Source organism: Balearica regulorum, chromosome 6 (assembly GCF_011004875.1).
Source record: "Balearica regulorum gibbericeps isolate bBalReg1 chromosome 6, bBalReg1.pri, whole genome shotgun sequence".
NCBI classification, from domain to species: Eukaryota; Metazoa; Chordata; class Aves; order Gruiformes; family Gruidae; genus Balearica; species Balearica regulorum.
The window spans coordinates 9,505,399-9,527,759 of NC_046189.1; the positions used below are offsets into that span (position 1 = coordinate 9,505,399).

The window sequence follows — 22,361 nt, forward strand, 5'->3', positions numbered from 1 at the left end:
GAAAACTATGTGCACAAAGAGCCTCTGGATCCTGTCCTTTGGCAAGAACCTCTTGTTAGCTTTTTATTAATTATGATTAATATAATCAAATGGCTCAAGACATGAAAATATTTGCCCCCTTTCTCCCTCCCTCTTTCTTCCAACAGACAAGTAAGCGTAGAGACCCGCAGAGCGATGGACTATGAAAAGAGAAGAGGAGATCTTAAACTGAAGAAGGGTTAAGCTGCACGCAGGAGCACGGAGACCCGTAACTCACGTGGTACAGCGTGGGGTTTGGAAAGAGAGAGGAGGACGCGAGGTAGCTGCGTAAAAGGCTGCTAGCACTAAAGGCTGCAATTATGGAAAGGTTAATGTATTCAAGCAGAGCGAGGTATATTTATTTGCTAAATTGCCTGTTGAAAGCTTTGCCTTCCCAATGAGACAGGGTCACTCAGGTACGTCTCTCGCCCAACCTGCCCGCGCTGGCTCGGCCAAGGGTAATTGGAGCAGGTCGTTAGCCGCAGGCTGGGCAGCCCAGCTTCGCCGCAGGCAGAAACGTACAGCCCTGAGAGAGCCAGCTCGAGAATTAATGCAGAAATACGTGAGGCGTTTGATTACCCAGCAGTGGTTTCCCACAATTCATGAATATACTTATCTCCAGAGTTTTGTAACATGGAGACTTTTAAATAGCTGAGTCCTAAAGCTTATCAGACACATCAGCTATGACCTAAAATCTTGAAAGCAAATTTTGCTGAGCTGAAAAAGGAGCTTTAATGTCAACATGCAGTGAATTATCTCCCTTCCTTTAATTTGCCTGAAATAAAGACACTATTTCAGGCAATGTGATGCTGAATTTGGACAAAGGAGCAGTGGGAGGAAAGCCATGCTAAAAGTCAGGAAAACGCCTTTGAAATTATTAACTCTCTTCTCATACTAAATGGGGTAAAATTGCTTAGAAAATATCTCGAGAAAATACCAAACACTCTGTTCTGCTGAATATCATTTTGAGAGTCCTCTAATTGATTTCAAGGCATGGGTGTAAAAATCTGACAGGCAGAGTGAGCCTGTCGGGTGACACAGGGCGTGACAACAGCCGACGACAGGGCGATGGACGGGGCGATGCTCAGACCATGCAGTAAGCCCACAGGAGCAAGATGGTGGCAGACCGCAGAGCTGCCTTACACGGTCTCTGAACATTTCCCTCGTCCTTGAAGGAGGATTAAATGAAGTATATGTATCTTGTAGCCTGCGTGGTGATCAGCTCCCCCATAGAAAGTTATTTATTCGGTGCTGATATCAGACAGGACCCTTCATTTCCAGATCGTACCGCACCAGTACGTTAGAAACAGCCTGAGGAGGACAGAGCCACATTGCAGAACAACTCCGGTGGGACTGATCGGGATATTGATAACCCAGGGTAGCTGTTTATGCCTCCCACGGGTGCTCGTTCAAAGTTCAAGGGCTCTCCCATAAATGCGGGGCGCTGTGATTCACAGCCGGGATGGCGGGGCTCATCTGCCAGAAGTCAGGGAAGGGGCACTTCCATCCACTGTGTGCCTCCCAGGACGGTTAAAAAGCATTCCTACCCTCCTGCGCAGGAAATAAGCCCAGGGGAGCGGCAGGCGTAGCACGCACAGAGACGCGAGGAGGGGAGGGATGCTGGCAGAGCGGGGCCCCGCGGAGTCGCCTCCCCAGCCGGCGCGACGCCTCTGCTTCCGCTCGCCTTCAAAACTCGTTTTCCATTGGTGTAAATTAGATAAGAATTGGTTCAGAGTCTTTAATTGTGATTTTTATTTTTTTTATTTTTAATCTGCATAATTAGATTTGTAATGGACTCGGGACTGCTCTGAGATCGTTAGTGCTGGCCCCGTGAGATTGCCATCTGCGTGGAGAAGGCGAGGGCTGCGGGGCAGCCTTACGAGCCTCCTGCGGCTCCTTCAAATCACTTGCCACTTGAACCCCAGCTGCTTTCCTAAGGCACTCAAGGGGCTACATCCTTGCAAAACATTAGTCATCTGTCCTGACTCATGTCCTCAAGAGATGCAATTGTTTAGGAGAACGTGGTGCTGAGGGGAGATTAATAGGGGCCAGGTTGTAGAACAACTCATTTTATATTAGCCTTGTCTTTAACAAAAGAAAATGAAAATGCGATGCGATTCTGTGAAAAGAAAACAAAAGGAGAGGCAATACAGTAGCACCAGGGCTGGCACCAGGTTTCTGCTTCCCAGGTTGTGCGGAGGTACTTGGAGGCAGGCAAGGGCTGGAGTGAGGCAGAGGATGGAGATGAGAAGGTACCGGGATAGCCTGGGGGACGGATTAGGGAGCTCCCCCAAAGCCAGGTGGTGGCTTTGCAGGGGGACGAAGCTGACAGGGCAGTTGGAAGACAAGTAGGAAAAGGCGAGTTGAGCCTTGGTCAAAATCTCACTACCCTGAAATCCGCCTCCTCACTTCCCACATCCTTACGACTTCTCTCCTCCTTTTCCATCCCTGGCATCCTCCTGAACTTTCCCAAGCCTGTTTCCCCAGCCATGGATGGCCCCACGACACCCTTCCTATCCCTGACTCTGTCTGCTTTGGACTTTGCTGCTGCTATGAAGTTTTATTTTGCAGCTGCAAGGCGGAGAACAAAATAAATCTTCATTCTGGGGGTGGCAAAATTCACTGTAGCCCGCGTGCTGAAAAGCCTTGGGCTGGCCCTGCTGCCACATCTTGTTCTACTTAAACTGCTGCTTTTAATAGACCCAAAATGTTTGCTTTACCAAAGATGTTTCCTTCTCTTCCAGCAGAACCATGTGCACTGGTTTGTTCATGTAAGAGCTCGCCTGGCTGCGGGAGCTGCTGCCACCGCTGCGCTGTGTCAGCTCATGTGGACCAGCAACACCAAGACTGTTGGACCACCCAACTGGAAATCTTCTGTTTGACTTTGAAGCTAGATTGGAGAGCGTGTAAAGCGGATTTGAAATGTCTCATGAAAGCACATTTCAGATGCCAGCTCCTACCTTTAATTAACCCTTTGAAAGTGGGACTTGCCAGTAGGGATTTGTAGTAGATTTTGGGCGCTGCATTCAGAGTAATTGGTAACTCTCTACATTGAAGCTGGACAGCAAAGCAGTTCTTTATATTTTTATCTCTTTCCCATTTCAGGTTCTCCATGGCCAGTGGCATTTCTTTCTCATCAAATATCTTTTGGCAGAGATTTCAAATGTTGGTAAGAATCAATATCTGAAAGGTGTAGTTGAACGTAAGGTGTGGATCTCAAACCCACACCAAAACTTTTGGCTCGGTCATGCGACCCAGTTGCCTGCAAGGATCCTGCTGTGAATTTGGGCTGTGAACATCACCGTGAGATCTAAATGGCGGTATACAAAAAATGTCACATCTTCTCTGCAGCACTGATCTGCAGGACCACTACTTCTTCCCTCCCACCAGCTCAAATGCAGTTCAGTGGCGAACAAGGTTGAGGACAAGCCGAGACCCGTGTGAGAACAGCTTTCCTCCTGCAGTCCGGGGCAGTGCCCTGCGCGTGCGCTGGCGGAGGGTGGGGAGCAGCAGAGAGGGGTAGCTGCATGGGAGTTTTGGGGTTCATTACGTGTACTGGGGAGCAGGCAACGCAAAGGGCTGTGCTGCTACTGCATGTTGCACCTCACCACCCTGCCCTGGGCACGCTGGCTCCGTGGGAGAGACCTGACCTGACCTGACCTGCCTAATGGGGGGCGCAGGTCCCCCCTGCGGTCAGGCAGCCACCGCTGGTGTAAGCGGCTCCAGGCTCCGCTCTTACCGCTAGCTCAGCATGGTTATTGTGTCTCAAAACCCAACCCGCAGCAGGCTCATGTGTCTCCTTTGTGGAGGGATCTGACCACCTTCTGAGAGCACATAGTCTTGCCGGTGCTTGAAGCTCAATCAGCTCCACATACAGGCACCCTAGGGCTCAAAATGATCAATAGACCACAGAAATGCTTTTCCACTACAGCACTGATAGCACTAAAGCGTTACTGCTCTCCCGGGGTCTCTGGGGAGGGTTTCCTCACTCAGATGTCCCCCTTCAGCCAGCTGTTCTTGGCCACCTGTCCCACGCTGGGACGGGAGGCCGGGCTGAACTGGAGCAGTTGGGCGATGAGGGCTTGGCAGGGCTCCGGCAGCGGGGGCAGCCCCTCCGGGTACAGCACCCCTTTCTTCTGCCGCTGGGGCATGCTGCGGATGTGGGTATCGTCAAAGGGTATGTAGCCGGTCACCATCACATACAGCATCACCCCCAGGCTCCACATGTCGTACTTCTTGGCATCATAGGGCATGCCCATCAGCACCTCTGGGGAGGCGTAGGCTGCTGACCCACAGAACGTGGTGCTCAGGTCTGGGTAGCTGTTGGCCTCCTTGCTAAAACCAAAGTCACTGAGTTTGGCCCGCTGGCCATTAGCAGTGAGCAGCACGTTCTCACACTTGAGATCGCGGTGCACCAAGTTGCGGTCGTGCAGGTAGCGCACAGCCCCCACGACCTGCGCAAAGATGTCCCGGGCCTTGGGGACACAGGGCAGCTTTCCCAGCTGCTGCACCAGCTGGAGCAGGTCAGTGGCTGCCGCCTCCATCACAATGTAGAGCTTCCCGTTGCAGACCTCGATGAGCTCGAAGATGCGCACAATGTTGGGGTGCCGGATCTTGCGCACGATGGAGAGCTCCCGGGGCAGAAACTTGTACGCAAAGACGGGGGGTGCTCGTCGCCGGTCCACCACCTTGATGGCTAAGGGGCCCTTGTATTTGTTGGAGGTGGCCGCTTTCACCTTGGAGAAGCTGCCCTCCCCTAACGTGTGACCCAGGCTGTAGCCCAGCTCACAAAGCAGCTTCTCTCCTGCATCGGTTTTTGGCATGATGTGCGATCCCGATGGGCTTAATCGAAGCTGGTGGTTTGCTCCAGGATTTGGAAGTTTTAATATATGGTGCGTGGCAGCTATTGCTCTTCGCTCTCCCCCATGGGTGCCCCAGCAGGCTCCAGGGCTCACCCAAGTATTGTGACGGGGTAGAGCGTTGTGTGGCAGCGCCTTTGTGAGACGGCAAGGGTGTCTGGTGGGTCCCCTCTGCTCATGGGTGTCCCAGGCATGCCCACACAGGGCGAGAGCTCCCACAGGTGGCTATTTTACAGTTTTTACCTTTTTTTTTTTTTTTTTTTTTTCCTCTTCACTTGAGTTTTCAAAACAGGGCTTTTTTGGTGATGAGAGTTTAAACATCAGCTTTCTGGGCTGAGGAATCCATTTGGGGACGTATACCCATTTTCTGCAGAGTATTATATTAAAATTGGAACTGCAGAGAGCGGTACAAAGGAGTCATTTCTACTGTCCCCAACTACAAACCACCTTGGTTGGCTGTAAATACTCAGGCTTTTTATTATAATGGTGGAGAGACCTACTTTTCTAGGTAAGCTTTCTGACTTTGTGTGGTGTGGATGGGGAACTCTAAATGCATCTTTCAGAAGAAATAGCTTTTCGGTTTCTTGAACTTGGAATTGCTCTCCCTCTATTTTTATGAGAATTATATTTCAGAGGCTACAGAGAAGAAGTGACACTAGAGAGCCTTTGGAGAGCTTCTGTAATTTAGATTTTAAATGCTTTCAGTCAGTTTTAGATGCCATAAGGTGACAGGCGAATTAAGCACGGGGCAGGAGTGGTCAGCAGCTGGGCTGGGTTGTGGCATCCCCTCCGGAACAAAGCGTTGCTCCCATCGCACGCTGCGCCTCAGACCAGCGTCGGCTCCTTCCTCCACGCGCCGAGTCCTCAGCTCTCGCCAACAGTTGTTTCTAGTTTGTGCTGTTTTTTTAAGCTGCTTGAGGATCCTGTCCTCCCTGTGGAGCCCGCATTTCCTTTCCAGCTGTACAAAGGAGCCTAGGACCACAAAATGTCCGTCTTCCTAAATACCAACCCAAATTCTATTTTTAATTTTTGAATATATATTTCATTCTGTGAGTCAGTTCTAAAGAGGAATCAGACTCAACCAAAGACTGAAGAAAATCTTTCTCATGAGTCCATCTTGTCAGTGTCCTGAAGTCACTTGAGGAAATTAAATTAATTAAAACCTGCAAACATAGGTCTATATGTGCTGCAGGGGAGCTTTATCCTGACTTCTAAGGGCAAGTAATCATCATGTCGAGTTTTATCTGCTGTGGAAGTTGCGGGTCAAACCCAAACCGCTTTCCCACTTCAGATGCTATTTCTACAGGCGGTCAAAGTGTGGGAGTCCAACGTGCTGTGTTTGAGCATAAGTTTCCAGGCAGGTATCTATCATCTATCTCCAGGCAGGTATCTATCTATCTCCAGGCGTGCTGTCAAAAGGCCAGGCAAGCAGCACGTACGTTGCACAACGGAGGATTTGTTCCTGCCGGGGGATACCCTGCTGACCCCTGAGGAATGTGTGGTCAATCCTTATCTCCTCCAAAGAGGGTGTCCCTTCCCTGCTTACTGCCAGAGCACCTCTGGAAAATGCTGTTGTGCCACGCTCTGACAGACAGAAAGATGTGTGTGTAGCTAGCTATAGGGGTTTGGCTGATGGTCAGTATATCTTTTAAAGCAGGAATGGGAGTTCACCTTATGGGCATGTCCCAAAACATGTAAAATCCTCATCTATGGGAAATTTCTCTGAAGCCCCCTGCAATAACATAACTAGAAGAGGTGTTGTCCAAACTGCAGCAGAAAAACCAAAGTGGCGGCTACAAACCACGTTGAGATGGTAAGGAGTGATGTTGCAGAGTCCCGCGTTGCTGGTAACTCCCCATCGGCTCGAGGGAGCTTGTCACTTTTGGGAGGTTTTCAGCAAGTTTGGCTGAGGTGGACAGTTTCAGACTCAGAAATTATTCAGTAAGTCTTCCTCTAAGCCCAGAAAACGTGTCGCGCAGCGAGATGCTGCAGGAGCATCCTGGGGGCCGAAGGGCTTGTGTGGTGCCTGGAAGGAGACAGGAAAGGGAGCTCTGGTGAAAATGGGGACGGAGCAGCTGTCGAAGCAAACACTCCCCCTCCTGCGTGCTCCAGGCTAAACCCCTGCGAGCTGGCTTTGCCGCAGGGCTGCAGGCATCGGCGCTGTGCGTCTCTGCTCCTGACCCACAGCTCGCAGCATGGACTGGGACTGCTGCAAAAAGCTCCAAGGAAAGACAGCAAGAGGTGTGAATGAGAGGTTTCGGTTTGGCAGGACAGGCAGGCAGGGGAGGAGGAAAGATATCCGAGCTCAGCTTTTTGTGCTGTGCTGATATTTCAGAGAAATGGATTTTTGCCTCGTTAGCTGCTGGCTCAACATTTATTGGTATAAAAATGCACCAAAAATCTCTTTTGCTTCCAATCCCTCCACCTGCTACCTGGGATCTAAATATTTAGGTCACACCAATATACTTTAGTAGGGTACTCCGTTCTAACCTGTAAAAGGATGCTGAGCTTCTCGGCTTTCTGGTACATTTTTTTACATCAAAGCTGTGTTTGTAGAACTGACTTGTTCCATTGCTCTTGTAGACGAGAGTAATTAGAAATCAGGCAGCAATTACTGGTTTGTTCAATCTGGTACATGAGCAGGAGGAGCTGTTCTGCAGAGGTATAAATTATTGGAGCTCACCGTCAGGGTTTTCATTACAGGGATGTTTCCGACTCTGGTGGTGTGGTCGTGCGTCAGCCTGACACGCAGCCGGTTCCTCTGTGAAAAGGCTGATCACCTCCTGAAGGACCATTCACGGTGCGGTGCAGTGCAGGGACACCAGAGAGCTGCCGGGTACCCCAGAAGCTACTCACCCATTTCAAACTCAACATACGCTATGGTACCTCCATGGACAAGTTCACCCAGGGCGAGTCCTGCATCACCTGGGGCTGCACGGCTCACCAAGCTGGGCTGGGCATCACTTTACACCAAAACCAGGAGGAGCTCCGAGTTAACCGGGTCCTGGGTGCATTACAATTACATAGGATGGTGTTCCCCAGGGGGTAACCTCACCTTGCTGAGAAGGTCTCCAACCTTCTCCCTGTACACAGCTGCCTTTGACCAGAGAAGAACAAGCAAGCCGTGAAACGTAACAAAGGATGATATTTTTCTTTCTGCATCATCCCATAAATTTTTTTCACTAATAATTAGGTCTTCTCTTGCAGGACAATCCTGGCTGCGCTACAGATGCTAGCTGGGAGATCACCAGTCTGCTATAACATCGGGGTTAACCACACGTCTCCATGCTGTGCCTTTTTGGGTGGCTGCCCTCTTGCTGAACCTCAGTGAGGCAGTACTACCAGCTCTCATGCGGTGTGGCAAACAACGGAGCTGATGAGCGGGCCGTTACAGCATGTATGCTTGGAAACTTCTCCCTCTCCCCTGCCATCCCGTCGCTCCCGAAGTCCCCCGTCCTGTGACCCGATGCATCGGGGCAGGGCTGCGCGGGGTCCCGCCGGCACGGGGGCCGAGTGGCTGCGTGGGCTCAGAGTGCCCGTCATTGATCTGCTGACAGATGGACACCTCTGGGGCAGGGATTTCTCACGTGAGCCAATGCTGTTGAGCGTAACGTGGGTCCCGCCAGCACAAGCACACTGAAATACAACTCTCTGTTAATGCAGATGTCCTAGAAGCCAAAACAAACCATAGTTTTACACCTTCTGCCATGAGGCGGTAAGTCACAATGTGCAGAACCACCTCTGTGCTTGCGTGGAGCTCTTGGGATTTCTTTAAATACTTGAATTCTCATGCAAGCAGAAATACTTTGTCCAGGGGTTGTAACTTTCAAGACTGGTCAAGTAATTCCTAGGCGCCTCACTCTGTGGCCAGTCTATGGCCAGACTTTATTGCTCAGTACCCTGTGAATGTGGCTGCACTAGAAGTAAAAATAACTAACGGTAATATTTTTGCTTGACTCTCATTATAGATAGTGTAAAGGGTAGCCATAATAGCTGATACTGAAGTTATCAGGATCTTCTTGCCAGCAATGGGTAAAAAGAGCTCTTTAAACAAAAGCTTTTAATGCTTTACCCTGTATTTGATTTTTTTTGTGTGTGTATACATATATATTTGTTTCAGAGAACAAAGCAAGCTGTTCCTTGTAGCACTATTTTCCATCCACCTGGATGCTGCAGGGAGTTTGTGCAGTTGCTGAAGGCCAGTGCAAATTCTGCAGGCAAGAATTGCTGTGTAGTCCTGTGGAGCCACACACCAACAAGAAACCTTGACGTTGGCACGCCTTGCGTGCCAGAAACATCTTTTCACGTAAATGAGAATTTAAACTGTGTGAGGGACAGAAAATGGGCTTGTAACCCACCGGAGGGAATGGATATATGGCAGCAGGCCACACCACCACCTCTTGGGCAGCTTGTGAGTGCCTCAGCAGGTGCCAAAGGAGAGAAGGATGGAGAGGGCTAATGGGCTGGTCTGCAAATGCGATTTTGCAGCTGGCATTGCCAGGCTGCACCTGCCAAGAATCTCAAACCTGAAGGCAATAAGCTAGAGTGGAGTGGGAGATAAAAAGGACTAAGCAGGTTTTGGCAAGCTGGTTGCTCGGGGAGCAGGAGGACTCCCCTGGCAGGTCTGCTGTATAGAGGCTTTGCACCAAAACCGTTTTGGAAAGAGGGAGGAAGGCAAGTGAGATCTTATGCCTCCATCCTTGTGGTAAGTGGAAAGTCATGCCTGGCTCACCAGAGCTAATGAAAACCAGCTGCACAGGGAGGCAAGCTTTTCCTTCTTGGTGCTGGAATGCCTGCTGAGGGGGGAGAGCTGGAGGCAGAGGGGGGGCTCAGCCTCGGGAGCTCACCACGCCCCTTTCCTGGCTGGAGGTGTTGATCTGCCCACGTCTTCATTCAGACAGCTCCTTCCCACCACCTCCCTTCCGAGAGCTGGGAAGCTTTTTCTTCCTTGGCCGGTGCTGCAGACACTTGGCTTGGCCTTCAAGTGGCTGATTCCTGTGCACCTACCAGGGAGATTCTCCAAGCATCCTCCCGAGCCAAAGGGAAGGGCTGTGCAGCGTTGACAGGCTGCCGGGTCGAGAGAAGTGTCTAAGCTTGCTCTTCCTGCCCCTCCTTGAGGCCAGGGAAAGAGCCCAACGAGCCTGCTGAGATACCCTCTTGGCACTGGGCAGCTGGTGAGAAGGTGTGGGTAGGAACTGGGGCTCCGTGCTGCCCATCTCCCGAGACCAGGGAACGTTCCTCTGCTCTCCTCATTGCTGCAGCATCAACAAACCTCTTTTTATAGGTGAAAGATTAAATGCCTACCACAGCTGTTGACCTGCTGACGGTATTTGTGTGCCTGCTGTCTCTGTGCCAGCGGTTTGTCCTGGCTGGCCGTCAGGCAGGACGGAGAGGGCTTCAGGTGAGGCTGTAAGCAAGGCAGAGATGTCAAAAGCCGCAGCAAGTGCCTCTTGGGTTAGCGGAAATGGAGTCGGAATTGGGTGTGACACGGGTCAAAAGAAAAGTTGGGAAATGAGAAGCATTTCTTACCACATTGAGTTATGACCGTTAAATCCAAATATAATTAAGTTAGAAAAGCAGGTAGGTGTTTTGTGGTTAACTATCCCGAATGAATGATACTTAAATTTCTTCCTCGCACTGATTTACTTACCTACCCGTGGAGAACCTCATCGCAGAGCATTATGTATTCAGAAGGAGATTTAGTTGTCTGGCACCTATTGTAATTAATTTGTGGCCAATTAAGGACTGCAAAATTTGGCCTGTAATTAGGGTATGACAGGTACACCGAGTTAGACAGTTAATGGCAAAGTGTTATGGCTATGGAGCAGATGTTTCAATGGGAGTTGTCAGAGCCTGATTCCATGAGTTGCTCTGAAGTCACGTACTAAAACGCTTCCTGAAGGTGCTCAGATAAGCACTGAGATGGCTTCTCCCACGGGTCTGGTTAGCCCTGGATGAGCCAGTCCTGTACAGGACTCTGGCAAGGCTGGAGTTAAAGGAGAGAACGGGCTAGACATGCAAACCAAAAAGCCTCAGAGCTGTCAAGATTGATAAGAAAGCTTAGGCTGAGACTTGGAAGATCAGTAAAGACAAACTCTAAGTAGCAGGAGGAGATAATCTTGGACCAGATAGTTGGTGTCAGTATGCACATATCAAAGAGAGGTAGGCAGGCACTTTGGGAACAAGGCTAGAGGCAGTTACAGGGACTATCCTGAAGGTCTGTCTGCTGAAGCCTGCTCCATCCAACATCTAGCTGGGCAGGATTTTGTGGAATTTGAAGAAACTGCCCGAGAAACCAAGCAAGAAGCTAGCTGTGACCCTGAGAGGGAAACAGCCAAAGCAAACTGAGGCTTATCACGTGCAGAGACAAAAGGATGGGTAATTTGGGTGGGCAGTGACTGCAGACCTGCTCACATGAGCAGCAGAAAACCTTGCACTACATCTGTTGGTTTGCTTTCCAGAAAATTGAGCTTTTTGACGCTTTCCTGCTTGCATGTTTCCCTAAAGGGGAAATAAATCCATTGAAAGCAGGAACCAGGCATCCCCCCAGCCCGGGAGCTCAGGCAGCCGGTGCTCACCAGCCATGAAGTATATATAATATCACAGTGCCCTCTTGGGGGCAGGTGTTCCTTGCAAACACTGTTATGATTTGCACACCGCGGCGCTCACTGCTCCCCATGTCATTTGTTCTAGGAGCTCGTGCTGCCCAGCTAAATCATGGATTTTCCCACCGAACACTGCCCTTTCTAAGGGAGAGTTCAGAGGTTTGGCTTTGGATTTTTATGTTATTATTATTTCAATAGAAATCCTTTCTCTGCTGCTGATCTGTACCCTAAAATAACAGGGCGAGGAGCTCCCGAGTGAAGATGGCAGTCTGCCCTCAGAAATGAAACCTGCCTTGTTTAAACACTTTCAGATGACTCAGCCCCAGCAAGAAACAAATTGTTTTAACAATAGATTTAATTAGCTGGTGTTTGTATTCCTTCGCAGCGCTTGTGTCCCAGTGCACCTGCTGGTAGACCTGTCTCAAAGCCCTGGCGTCTCCTGCAAAGGAGTGTGAAGAACGACTGAAGCGTTAAAGAAGGACACGGGTAAGTGCGGCAATTCTCCGCCGACCGCGGGAACAGGCTAGAGAGGAGGGGAGTGTGACGGGTCTCTCTTCTCCTCTGGCTTTTGCAGTACTGTCTCTTGTTAAACGGTAAAAAGAAATAAAACGTGAACAAAAATGCAACTTCCAGCAAATATTTGGGATGATCCTGTGGAACCGTAACTGTATCGCAGCCAGTGTGGCTCTCAATGCCCCACTGTGGCCATGGATGCTCTGAATGTTGGATACTTAAGACCAAACATTTTGCCTGTTTTTCGGTAGCTGCTCTGGTTCTCTAAAACAGGCAAACAAACAAACAAACAGAAACTTTTGTTCTAGCACAGGCCTATCATTTCCCTGATTCCTTATGCTTACAGGATTATAAAAGAACCTCTATTTTAAGGAGGATATGAAATGAAAAGTCTCTGACATTTGTGACAGTTTTCCCAGCATGTATACACATGAGACTGCATGTGTGGTTTTGGGTTTGGTTTTGGGGTTTTTTTGTGTGTTGGGTTTTTTTAACAAATTCATCTAAAAGCCCATCTGTGGAAAGGATTCAGTTGAAGAAGAAGTGCCACCTGGCAGACAAGTCCATGAACCCTGAAAGCTGGTTTCTCTGAAAAGCCTCTAAAATTGATGATGAGGGCTTCTGTATCTTTTCTTTTTCTATTTTTATTTCTACAGCTAGTTTACTTCACGTCAGAAGTAGAGTTTTCCTAAATGCCAGGTCTGAAAGCTTGTTCCGTGCTCTGGCAGCCACTCTTTCTGCTGCTTCTCCCCTCTTCCCGTGTCACCGTGTCCCTGAGGACGATGCTGTTACAGGGCAGCAGCCCTCGGGCATCATCCGACCGTGCCGGGCAGTGCGTGGTCAGTAGGGAAGACAGAGCAAGGGCAAATAAATCACGGCACGGGAACGCTTATCCAGCCAGGCATAGCTGGGGAACGCTAGGATAGACTTCCTTCTGTTTTCTTTGATTAGGTGCCCCTTCGTTAAACTGGAAGAGGTATTTCTGAGAACACCTTGCTTCGTGTACTGAAGTCTTTTTCCTTGCAAAGACAAGGCCTCTCCGACTCCCTGCTTTGCTTCCCAAGCTCCCGCGAGGCAGGATGCAGCATCTCTTCTGCGTTCTTCTCGCTTGTCCTCAGCCAGTGTAAAGGCATCGGCTGCTTTCGTTTTGCTCATTAGGGGCTCTGTCTTAAGGGGGCAAGTTGTTCCATTGCTACTTGCTGGACCCTGCTCCCCGTTTGCTGTCGCTTCGGTGAGATTTCACGGGCTAGCCTGAGCCGGTTTGTGCCAGGCCGGGCTAAAGCTGAGCATTTTAAGAAAGTATCTGTATTTTAGGAAAGTGTCGTTTCTGTGGACAAGGGAAGAGGAAGAAAAACCTGTTATTTGAGAAGCTGTGATAGTCTGACAGGGCAAGGCCTTGGCCTCTGGAGGAACAATACTTCTGCTGGGGACGTGGCTTACATCTGTTTGGTTTTGGCCAGCCTGTGGGCCTGAGGAGCGTGCGATCAGCAGAGCCCGGGCGATGTCCTGCAGGCAGCGGTTCCAGCCGCGGGGACTGGGCCCAGCCTGAGCGGGATCCCGCCGGACGCTGCCGCAGCGCTTGGAAAGCAAAGCAGGGACGGTGGCTGCTGCGCGGGGTGTCTCTGCCTCAGGTACGCAGGCCCTCTGCCTCAGCAGCAAGCCTTGAATTTTGGGCAGACAAGAGCTTCTCCTGCCCATCTTCCCCCCAGCTGGTTTATTTATACAGCTGTGCAGGTGTACTTAAAATTTATTTTTGGGGAGATGACAGAAAATATTTGCAGGTTCCTCCTCCAGCTCACAGCTTCCAGAGAAAATAGCCGATTTTTTTTTTATTTATTTGGAGAAGATTGTGCATTCAACCCCATCTTGCTTTCCTGTCAAGCCTGCGTCAGCGGGTAGTAACAGCAGCATGGAAAGCAGGAGTGCACTGATGGCATCTCCAGGCTCTTAGGCACTGCTCTAACGCTGGCAGCGGCATGAATCGGTTTGTCGAGACAGTAAATGTCTTATTCCCCCTGGATATTTGGGCGGCACATGGATGCGACAGGGAGCGAGGCATCAGTGTAACCGTTAAGATGGCAATGTCTCCCTCACGCTCGTCCTTCTCTCAGAGTCGCTCCGGTGTCCTGAATGCACAGGGGCATGGAGGAGTCATGAAGCAAGGTTTCATCAGTAGCTGTCAAATGCAGAAATAAATAACTTCAAGCAATATAACTTCACTCAATTTGTATCCGCTTGTGCCGGCCATACCTTGTATTTACATGGTGCCACGGGAAACCATTTTTAAATGTTAAAATTTAAATTAACACATGGTCCTGCAGGCTAAATCTGTAACAAATGATAACATTTCCACTGTAGTTTGTTTTGTAGCACCTCAAGAAAAGCAGCTGATTGGAGTGATTTATTTTTACTCCTGGGGGACAAAATAGCCTCAGAGCCTTTGTGAGCTCTAGAGAAAAAGCAACCGCAGCGCTGGGCAGGCGGTATCTGCAGTCACGGAAACAACTGATAAAAACTTTCCCATCTTATCACTTCCCAGACAGGTTTTTGCTATAGGATGGAGACATGAAAGAGTCTCTAGGGTCCCTCTGCCTGACACAGCAACACTAGCAACAGTCCTGGCATGGTTTAAGAAACTGGTGGTGGTTCTTGCTCTGTAAGACATGGCTGGCTGATGGGGTTGCAGGGGGGTGCAAGGCACGGGAACGGGAGGGTGAGAAGAGCCTGGGACTTGGCAGGGGTAGTACGTGGGGTGACTTACACCCACGGCATGAAGGGAGACAGGTCTGCAGGGCAGGACCCCCTGCACTGCATTTCATCCAAGTAAACGTGAATCGTTACCCTATGCACGTCTGGCTGTAACTCCTATGTCTGGCCCACAGGCCGTGGCTGTGCTGATCCCACGCTTCTCCATGGTACAGAGCTGAGCCGGGCACGTGTGTCCAAGCTCCAAGGTGATCTGGAGGCAGCAGTCTTAATGATGCTTGTGACTCTTTCTCCATCCAGACTGGAATTTGGATCACCCCATGGTAGTCTATTGATGGTGGTCACTGTGGCATGAAGACCCAGGGAGGGACCAGACTTCAACTACTCACTAGCTGCATTGCTCATAAGGTTCAAACTTCACCCTACAATAAGAAAATGGGCATCTGGGAGAATGGTGAAAAAGGTCCAAGAAAAGGACCAGCATGATGTGTTTGTGATGTACGTAGAGCATGCAGATTTTCAGCAATTATTGCCTTGTATTCGTGGAGGAGCAGGCTTATGTGTGGGAATATTTCCAGGGCCACATCTCTCTGATGTCTCTATTCCACTGTAATCAAACACATAACTTCTGTCCCCCCAGATACTACAGTATGGTTATTTTCTTCAGTATTCATTTCTTCATGGATCAAAACAGAAACGGTGGTGGCAAAAGGAAGCAGTAAGGCCTAAAACAAGGCTCTGACAGCGGGACCCTCGTGGCTATCTCCAGTGCCTTCTACCCAGTTCACAACCACGGCCAGTAGATGCAGGTGTGTGCCAAGGCAGGCTGGTTGGTCACAGAGGCTATATGGCAGTAGCAGTCCAGAGATGCTTCAGATCCTGGACATTTACCAGTTTCTTGTCTCTTGCACAGCAGCAACGACAAAATTAGACCATTGATAGGGTCAGATTACTTTCCCATGTGACACACACACACACACACACATATATATATGCAGTTGGTCTGACACCAGCTGAGAAAGCCCTGAAGGCCAGTGAGTAAGCAGACCCCACCAGTGACTAAGACCTTCCGGAAAGGTGTGGTGAGCCTGGTGGTGGAGCAGCACTGCACACCTCTGGGATGGATGGCTGGGATCAGCGGCGCGACCCGCAGGGGATGGATCCAGCCCCGGCACGCAGAAAGTGCCGTGCTCAGCATCTGCGCTGGGAATGTGTTAATGCCTTCCTGCCTTTTTTTTTTTTTTTTTTTTAAATATTCAAGTGACCCTTTTTTTGTGCGCGGTGGTCAGTTTTTCATGAGGTGTAGATCTAATTAAAAGCCCACTGATTGACCTGCATGGTTATCTCCTAAACTGGGTAGGGTTCTGTGCAAGCAGCTTTACACCAGGGAGGCAGCTGGTGATGGCACACGTGGCCCGTGCCGTCTCTCTTTCCTCCCAGCACCCCTCTCCATAGGTTCCTTGCATTGCTAGGTGAGATGCGTCATTCCTTTCTGGATTTTATGGTTTCTGAGACAGACTGTTTGAGGGAGAGTTTCTGGGTCAGAATTGCAGAGAAAAAAAGCCTGTTTAGGAGGAGATGAGGACTTGCTTCTTGTGTCTCATCTCCCCGCCCTTTCCTGCTAGGAAAATGCTCTTTACCCTTATAATGAAGGGGAAATTCCCACCCAGCTGCCTTTGTTTTCAGCTTGGATGTTCTTCCATCATCTCCTTGCCGGCAGAGGCAGCCTCTGGTTAGGGAGAAACTGCTCTTTCTCCAGCCCCTCTGAAATTCCTCCTCAGCTCTGGGAATACCAAACATATCTGACATGTCAGGCTTGATTGCAAGGTGCTGATCAGGCATTTTGGCCTCAGGCATGGGAAAAGGCCCTGGATTACGAAACCTTCAATTATTCTGCTGGCACATTTTGTGGATTGTCCCAGTGTTGACCCCCAGATGCCAGGTGTCCTCCCTGGCAGTGGTCAGAATAGCATGGCAAGCCATCACCAGAGCCTTTTCAGGCAGCACCTTTGCTCTTTGTAGCCCCTCTCCCTGCTCTCTCCCAGGAAGATCTGATTTTAGGCACTCTTGCTGCATTTTCCTAACTCCAAAAAAAAATAGGCATGTCTGTCTAATTATGCTTAATGCTCTCTGGGTGCGTAATTGGAAGAGCCGGGTGAGAGTGCACTGTGGTTCTGCTTCCTCTTCTCTTTTATCCGGGACTTCGTTACTGACAGCTGATCGTCCTGTCATCATTTTGCTTGCGTGCATGGTTTACAATCTCTTTCATCACAAATTGATCGTCCTTTTCCAGCCCCGTTTGAGCTTTCTTGTGTTAAAGAGGGAGAGATCCCGCTGTCTGGGCTGGGCTTCCCGAGGTAGACGTGGGAACAGGAGCGGCGTGTCCTGCCCGCTCGCTCTCCTGTGCCTGCCCACGCTGGCGTTTCCAGCCCCCCGCCGTACGTCTCAGAGGGCGGCTTCAGTTCCTCAAATCCTTGCATAAAATATTCTGGGGAGGTTTTGCTACGTGCTTTTCCAGTCTCTACAAGGTGGCTGCTGTCAGGGACAGGGACTAGCACTGTAAAGACCTCTCCTCTCACCCAGCCTGGCTGCTCTTGCATTTGTCTTGTCCTCAGAGGAGAGGGGAAAAAAATTAGCTGCTGGGTGTTGTCATGGTGTTGCCTCCTGCTTCCCATTTTGCTTTGCTCTGTGTGGGCAGATGTCACTTGTTTTCTCCTGTCTAAGGTGACTGCAGCCGGTGCCGTGATCCTGGGTTAACGCACCAGACCCTAAACGTTGCCATTCGCTAAGGCTAGTGACCGATACCTGGCGCAAATGCGATCCCCAGCAGCGCTGCCCCTGTCTGGGAAACTACGTCTCACAGCCAGCCTTTGCTGTTCTGCCTCTACCCTTCGCAGAAACAGGTATAAAAAGCCTTTGACCGAAACCCGGCACAAGCAATGTCTGCTCCCCTGCGCCCCTCGCGCCGGCAACTCCGTGGGGACGTGCGCCCAGCGCTGGCGCGACACGGGGGCTCCGCAGAGGTCGGACGTGCCCACCTGCTTCCAGCCCAGCATTTCTACCTACTGCAGGAGATTTCAGCTCGGTTGCCTACGCAGGGGCTCCAGAGCAGCTTTTCTCCAGTTAGCAAAGAGCAGCTTTCCAGCGGGGGACACCCTAGGTGCTGCAGGAGGGGCTAAGGGAGGACTCGTTCCCGTCTGGCAGCAGCAGGAACGAAGGGCAGCTGAGCCGGGGCAGCAGCAAAGGCCCGGCAAGGGGCTGTGAAGGGACCAGGAGAGCCTTGTGGAGAAAGGATGCTCGTGGCTGCGTTTCCCGCCGAGAGCCTGCGTGGAGGGTTATTCTTTATCATCCCTCCCCTCCTTTGGGGAATCAAATCCACTTCATAATTTGCAAGTTTTGGCCTTTATAAGATTTATTTTTCTACCGAACTCTGGTAGGAAGGGAAAATCTAGGGCGGGTGAGTAGCTTTAGCAAGTATCAACCTCTTGAACTGAAAACACGTTCTCTTTATCTCCTGTTCTACATCTCTGTAACTTCTCCAGCAACCTCTCTGACAGATCTCCAGGAAGCAAAATAAACACTGGGTTTGGTCTAGTTTACTCTGCAGAACAACTACTTGCAAAATCAATGGTTGGTTGTTTTTCTTCTTCTCCTGCGCTGAAGCCAGAAATAGGTCAAGCAGCAAACCAGCGTTTCTGAGGGAGCCGTGAGCGACTGGTGTACGTAGGTGTATTTCAGAGGTGGCCTCTCTCTGGGGTTAACGTTCCCCTCCTGCCTAAAATCCCCGCAGCTTCCTTCTGCTAGATGGAGGAAGTGAATTGTTTGCAGCAGAGAAATGAAACCACTTAGATTTTCTTGAACAAAGAAGGTAGGTTTTTCAATAGAAAATACATCTAGTACATCCTCCTACGATGCGCTGCACCCATGCCACCCAGCTTTGCTTTTTCATGTCTGACGTCTGGGCTTGGGAGCCTCACCCCTCGCCAAGACCCTCTCAGAAGGCAGAAAGCCTTAATGGCAGTGAACGCGAGTGTCTTGCATCGTATGAAGCTATGTCAGATCACATACGGTGTTGCCAGGTCTATTTTAAGTCACACAAAAGTTAATTTGGTCACAGCGAGACAGCAATATTCAGAGTATTTTAGGTCCCGCTCTTCCGGTTCAGTAAGGTTGTCCCACTTAATTTCCCTTGGAAAATCCCAGCCCTGGTGATTGGCTTTCCTTTCCCCAGATCGTTCAGATCTTTGCTTGTCTCTTTTGAATGTCTGGCAGCACTGTCAGTGACACAGGCTGTAACAAAGTGCTGCAAGGGCTTTCACAAGCAGTCGCTGCCTTGGAAAAAATAGGGGTCTTTGTTTTCTCGTGTGCCATGTGCCCCCCCGAGTGTGAAATCAACCCTTCAGAACACACACAGGGCACGAGGGCGACAGCCCGCAGATCGTTTAGTATTGCTCTTAATTGTCAGGGCAGCAGGCGAACAGTGATCAGACCCATGCGATGTTCTATTTCCTAGTTATACTGTGGTTTTTCATATCAAACTGGCTTGCTTGAAAGGCCGAGTTCTTGGAGCTGAAACCTGGGACACACTGGGCAGCTGCCACTGAGGTCCATGGGCTGAGCACTGCTGAAATGTTCCTCTTCTGCTTCCTATGAGCGGTCAAGCCAAACAGCAGAAGTAACTTGTGGGCTTTCTCCAGCTGAGGTCATAGGAAAGAATTTTTAAAAAGCAAACAAAGCATCAGCCTGCCTTGGAAAATGCAAATGAGAAACCTGCTTTATCGCAGCATCTGAACGGGAGCTGCTCGCGGAGGAAAGCAAAGGAAGCCAGAGATGGGAAATGACCTTCGCACGTGGCTCCGCGGCACCGGGGGTGATCCACTAGCATAGCCCAGCAGGGTCCTTGCTCTGTCACCTCCCTCACCGGTTCTTCGAAGCGATCGGAACAGCCACCTATCGCGCTCATGCTTGTTTTCTCTCCTTCCACCTCAAGGTCTCCCGTGGTAGTTGCTGCAGCCTCTTTCCCTCCTGCCTCCTAGTACGTACAAAACGTCCCTCCGATCCAGAGAACACACGGCTCAGCTGAGCTTTCTCCAGCGTGACCTTCTCATTTCTCCTCTCTTTGAATTCCTGCACGACCAAGCTCACGCTGCTTTTCAGTTTCAAGGTCTTTCATCAGTCTACTCCTCTCTGGGTTTTGCTCCTGTGCGGTCTCCTGTGATCCAACATTGTATCTCTTTCTATTCCTAAATTCTCTGATATTTTTTCCCCTTCCCATTGCACCTGCTGTACCACCCTGTCCTTCAGATACTTCGGTAGTGGTCTCTTGCAGTCTCCACCATCTAGAAGTGTCCCTGGCCTTCCTCAGGTAGGGCAGCTGATTGTGTCTCCAACACTTTCAGGGACTTGGAGCCAGTCCAGCATTAAATTAGAAGCCAGTCTGCGTAAAACAAAAATGGACTTGCATTTTTGCAAGCCGAACTAACTTACGGACTCCTGGAACTGTGTTTAACTCTGAACCCTGGAAAAAAAAGTGCTCTACCTGGGAGCTGAAAGTACTGGAAGCCTCATGATGGAGCATCTTCAAAACTAATTTGATTTATACACAGGTCCGATATTTGTCCAGGTTGAATTGTCTGTGATGTTTTTGGAACTCACTGATCAAATTCAGCGTCACAGAGAAGCTCGTTTCTTCGCTCCATGCGTGTTTGGTACGGTCAGTGTAATACCACATTCTTTTTATGGAACCCAAAGGTTCCATGACTTTGTATAATATGTGCAAAGAAAAAAGCTTTTACTCGCTCTTGTTGCTAATGACGGTTATGAGGGCAGGCACAAATAACAGGTAACCAAGCACGAGATCTTGGTGTGGTGCACAGCATATGAACACGGAGCGTTACGCTGGCCCTGCTTTATATTACAGTCTAATTACAGCCCGTCACAGTCAACAAACCAGTTCCTCCATAATGGAAACCACACATACCGTGTTTTATACAGTAGACTAAAAGATATTGTGAGCGTTGGAGAAAAAAGCCTCTGACTTTTCATTTATGATGGATTTGCATTGGTATGTATAATTTATCTATACAATAAAGGGTAGTTACTCCCATATTGACCCTCAGGAGTTTAATAAGTAACTGTGGACTGACAACCTTCTTCAAACTCCTACTTAAAAAGTAACAGAGGTTAGGCTAGCATGAATAATATTCTGTGAACACGTGGGGTTTTTTTGTGTGTTTTCTTTTAGAAATGAGAGATGTATTATTTTAAGAAACGGGTTACTTTACCCCCCTTTCCCTCCCTCCGTTACGTGTCTTTCGGAGGCACAGCCCAGCCCTTGTGCAGAACAAGGCGCTGGGGCACGAAGGCAGCAGGTGACCACACTCGATGGGTTACCCCGCGCCCGCCGAGCACCGCGGGCTGTGTGTACGTACCTGCTCAGCCCACCCCAGCCGGGCAGGACAGCGCTCGGGGCCCCGTTTGAGGACTGTCACTAACAGTGACAACACTGCTAACAAAGCCGGGGAAGGGGCAGGGGGAAAGAAACTCACCGTGGTGTTTTGTTCCGAGGCTTTCCTGTGGAAACCCCGGTACGAAGGGTTTTGCTCCTGTTTGCTGTTGCTAATTTGATATTTGTATCGGCGCTGTGGTTTGTCCTTTACATCCTGGTATTCTGGGGGGGAACAACAACAGATGCTGTTTGTTTGTGAGCCTCAAGCATCAGGGAAGAGTCTGACGAGAAAGCTTTGATAGCACTGGAGTGGTAGGGGAATGGGCAAATATTAGCCAGGAGAGTACAGATGTGCAGGGGATGCTCTGAAATGCGAAGAGTTTGTGCTAATCTGTAGTTTGTTTGTTAACTAAATTGACTCCGAAGCACAAACGCTTGGGCAAAATCAGCTCAGCAAAGAGTGTCCCCGTAACAGCAGCTTTTAGCAAAAGCCAAACAACAAAAAGCCCTGGGGGACCCAGACCTTGCATTCATCTTTCTCGTAGCATCTGCAGCGTCAGGGGACTTGCTTGTAACTTGCTGCACCACAGGGATTTGTGCCACGGCCCCCTTTCTCAGCCTGCGCTGCGAGGCAAGCAGGTCAGCCACCAGCTCGCTCTTCCCTCGGGACGTCGTCCCTCTGAACTCAAGGGGAGTCTCTGCGTTACCACCAGCGTCACAGACTCTGGAGCAGGCTCTGAAGCTTGTCTTCACTCAGCTGAACTCCAGTCAAGTCCTAAAGCATAATATTTCTTATTGGCTTCTCGTTTCCCAGGGCTGTGAACAGCCTTGCGTGAAAGACGGGGCTCAGGGACTTGAGTCTGACTCTACTCCCCGAAGAGCAGAGGGGGCTGCAAAAATGGCAGCGGTGGCTCCAGCCGTACCTGCCTGCCCTACCCTCTGCTAGCCCCCTGCGGGGAGCTCCTAAATGATGTCCTCTGATGCCTCTCACCCAAGTGGCTTTGGCAGCAGCAATAGCAGCTTATCGTTGTCGTCTCCTCAGCCGTCACCCACCAGAAAAAGAGATGCCGGGGTGCAGATGCTGCGGGGCTGGTGTGGGCAAAAAGCAGAAGGCAGGATGAGGGTAGGTGAGCGGTGCTCTGCTCCAGCCCCACGGAGCCCCGAGCACCACGCTGGTTCCAGGGGAGCACATCCCGCTCTCCTGCTGGGGAA

At 50.1% G+C, this 22,361-nt stretch overlaps 1 protein-coding gene and 1 long non-coding RNA gene across 2 annotated transcripts; one reads left to right on the forward strand and one right to left on the reverse strand.

Annotated features, from left to right (window-relative positions):
- Positions 1-4,007: 4,007 nt before the first annotated feature.
- Positions 4,008-4,841, reverse strand: TSSK6 (testis specific serine kinase 6). Its single transcript, XM_010307187.2, has one exon. The coding sequence runs from the start codon at positions 4,839-4,841 to the stop codon at positions 4,008-4,010; it is 834 nt and encodes a 277-aa protein (XP_010305489.2).
- Positions 4,842-9,000: 4,159 nt separating this feature from the next.
- On the forward strand, positions 9,001-15,173 carry LOC142602251 (uncharacterized). The gene is made up of 3 exons (XR_012835917.1): positions 9,001-10,457; positions 11,868-11,968; positions 15,002-15,173. It is a non-coding gene; the product is annotated as an uncharacterized LOC142602251 (long non-coding RNA).
- The last annotated feature ends 7,188 nt before the right edge of the window (positions 15,174-22,361 follow it).

Excerpts from the sequence above, each read along its gene's own strand:
- TSSK6 (XM_010307187.2), bottom strand. The coding sequence starts at position 4,841 with ATGCCAAAAACCGATGCAGGAGAGAAGCTGCTTTGTGAGCTGGGCTAC.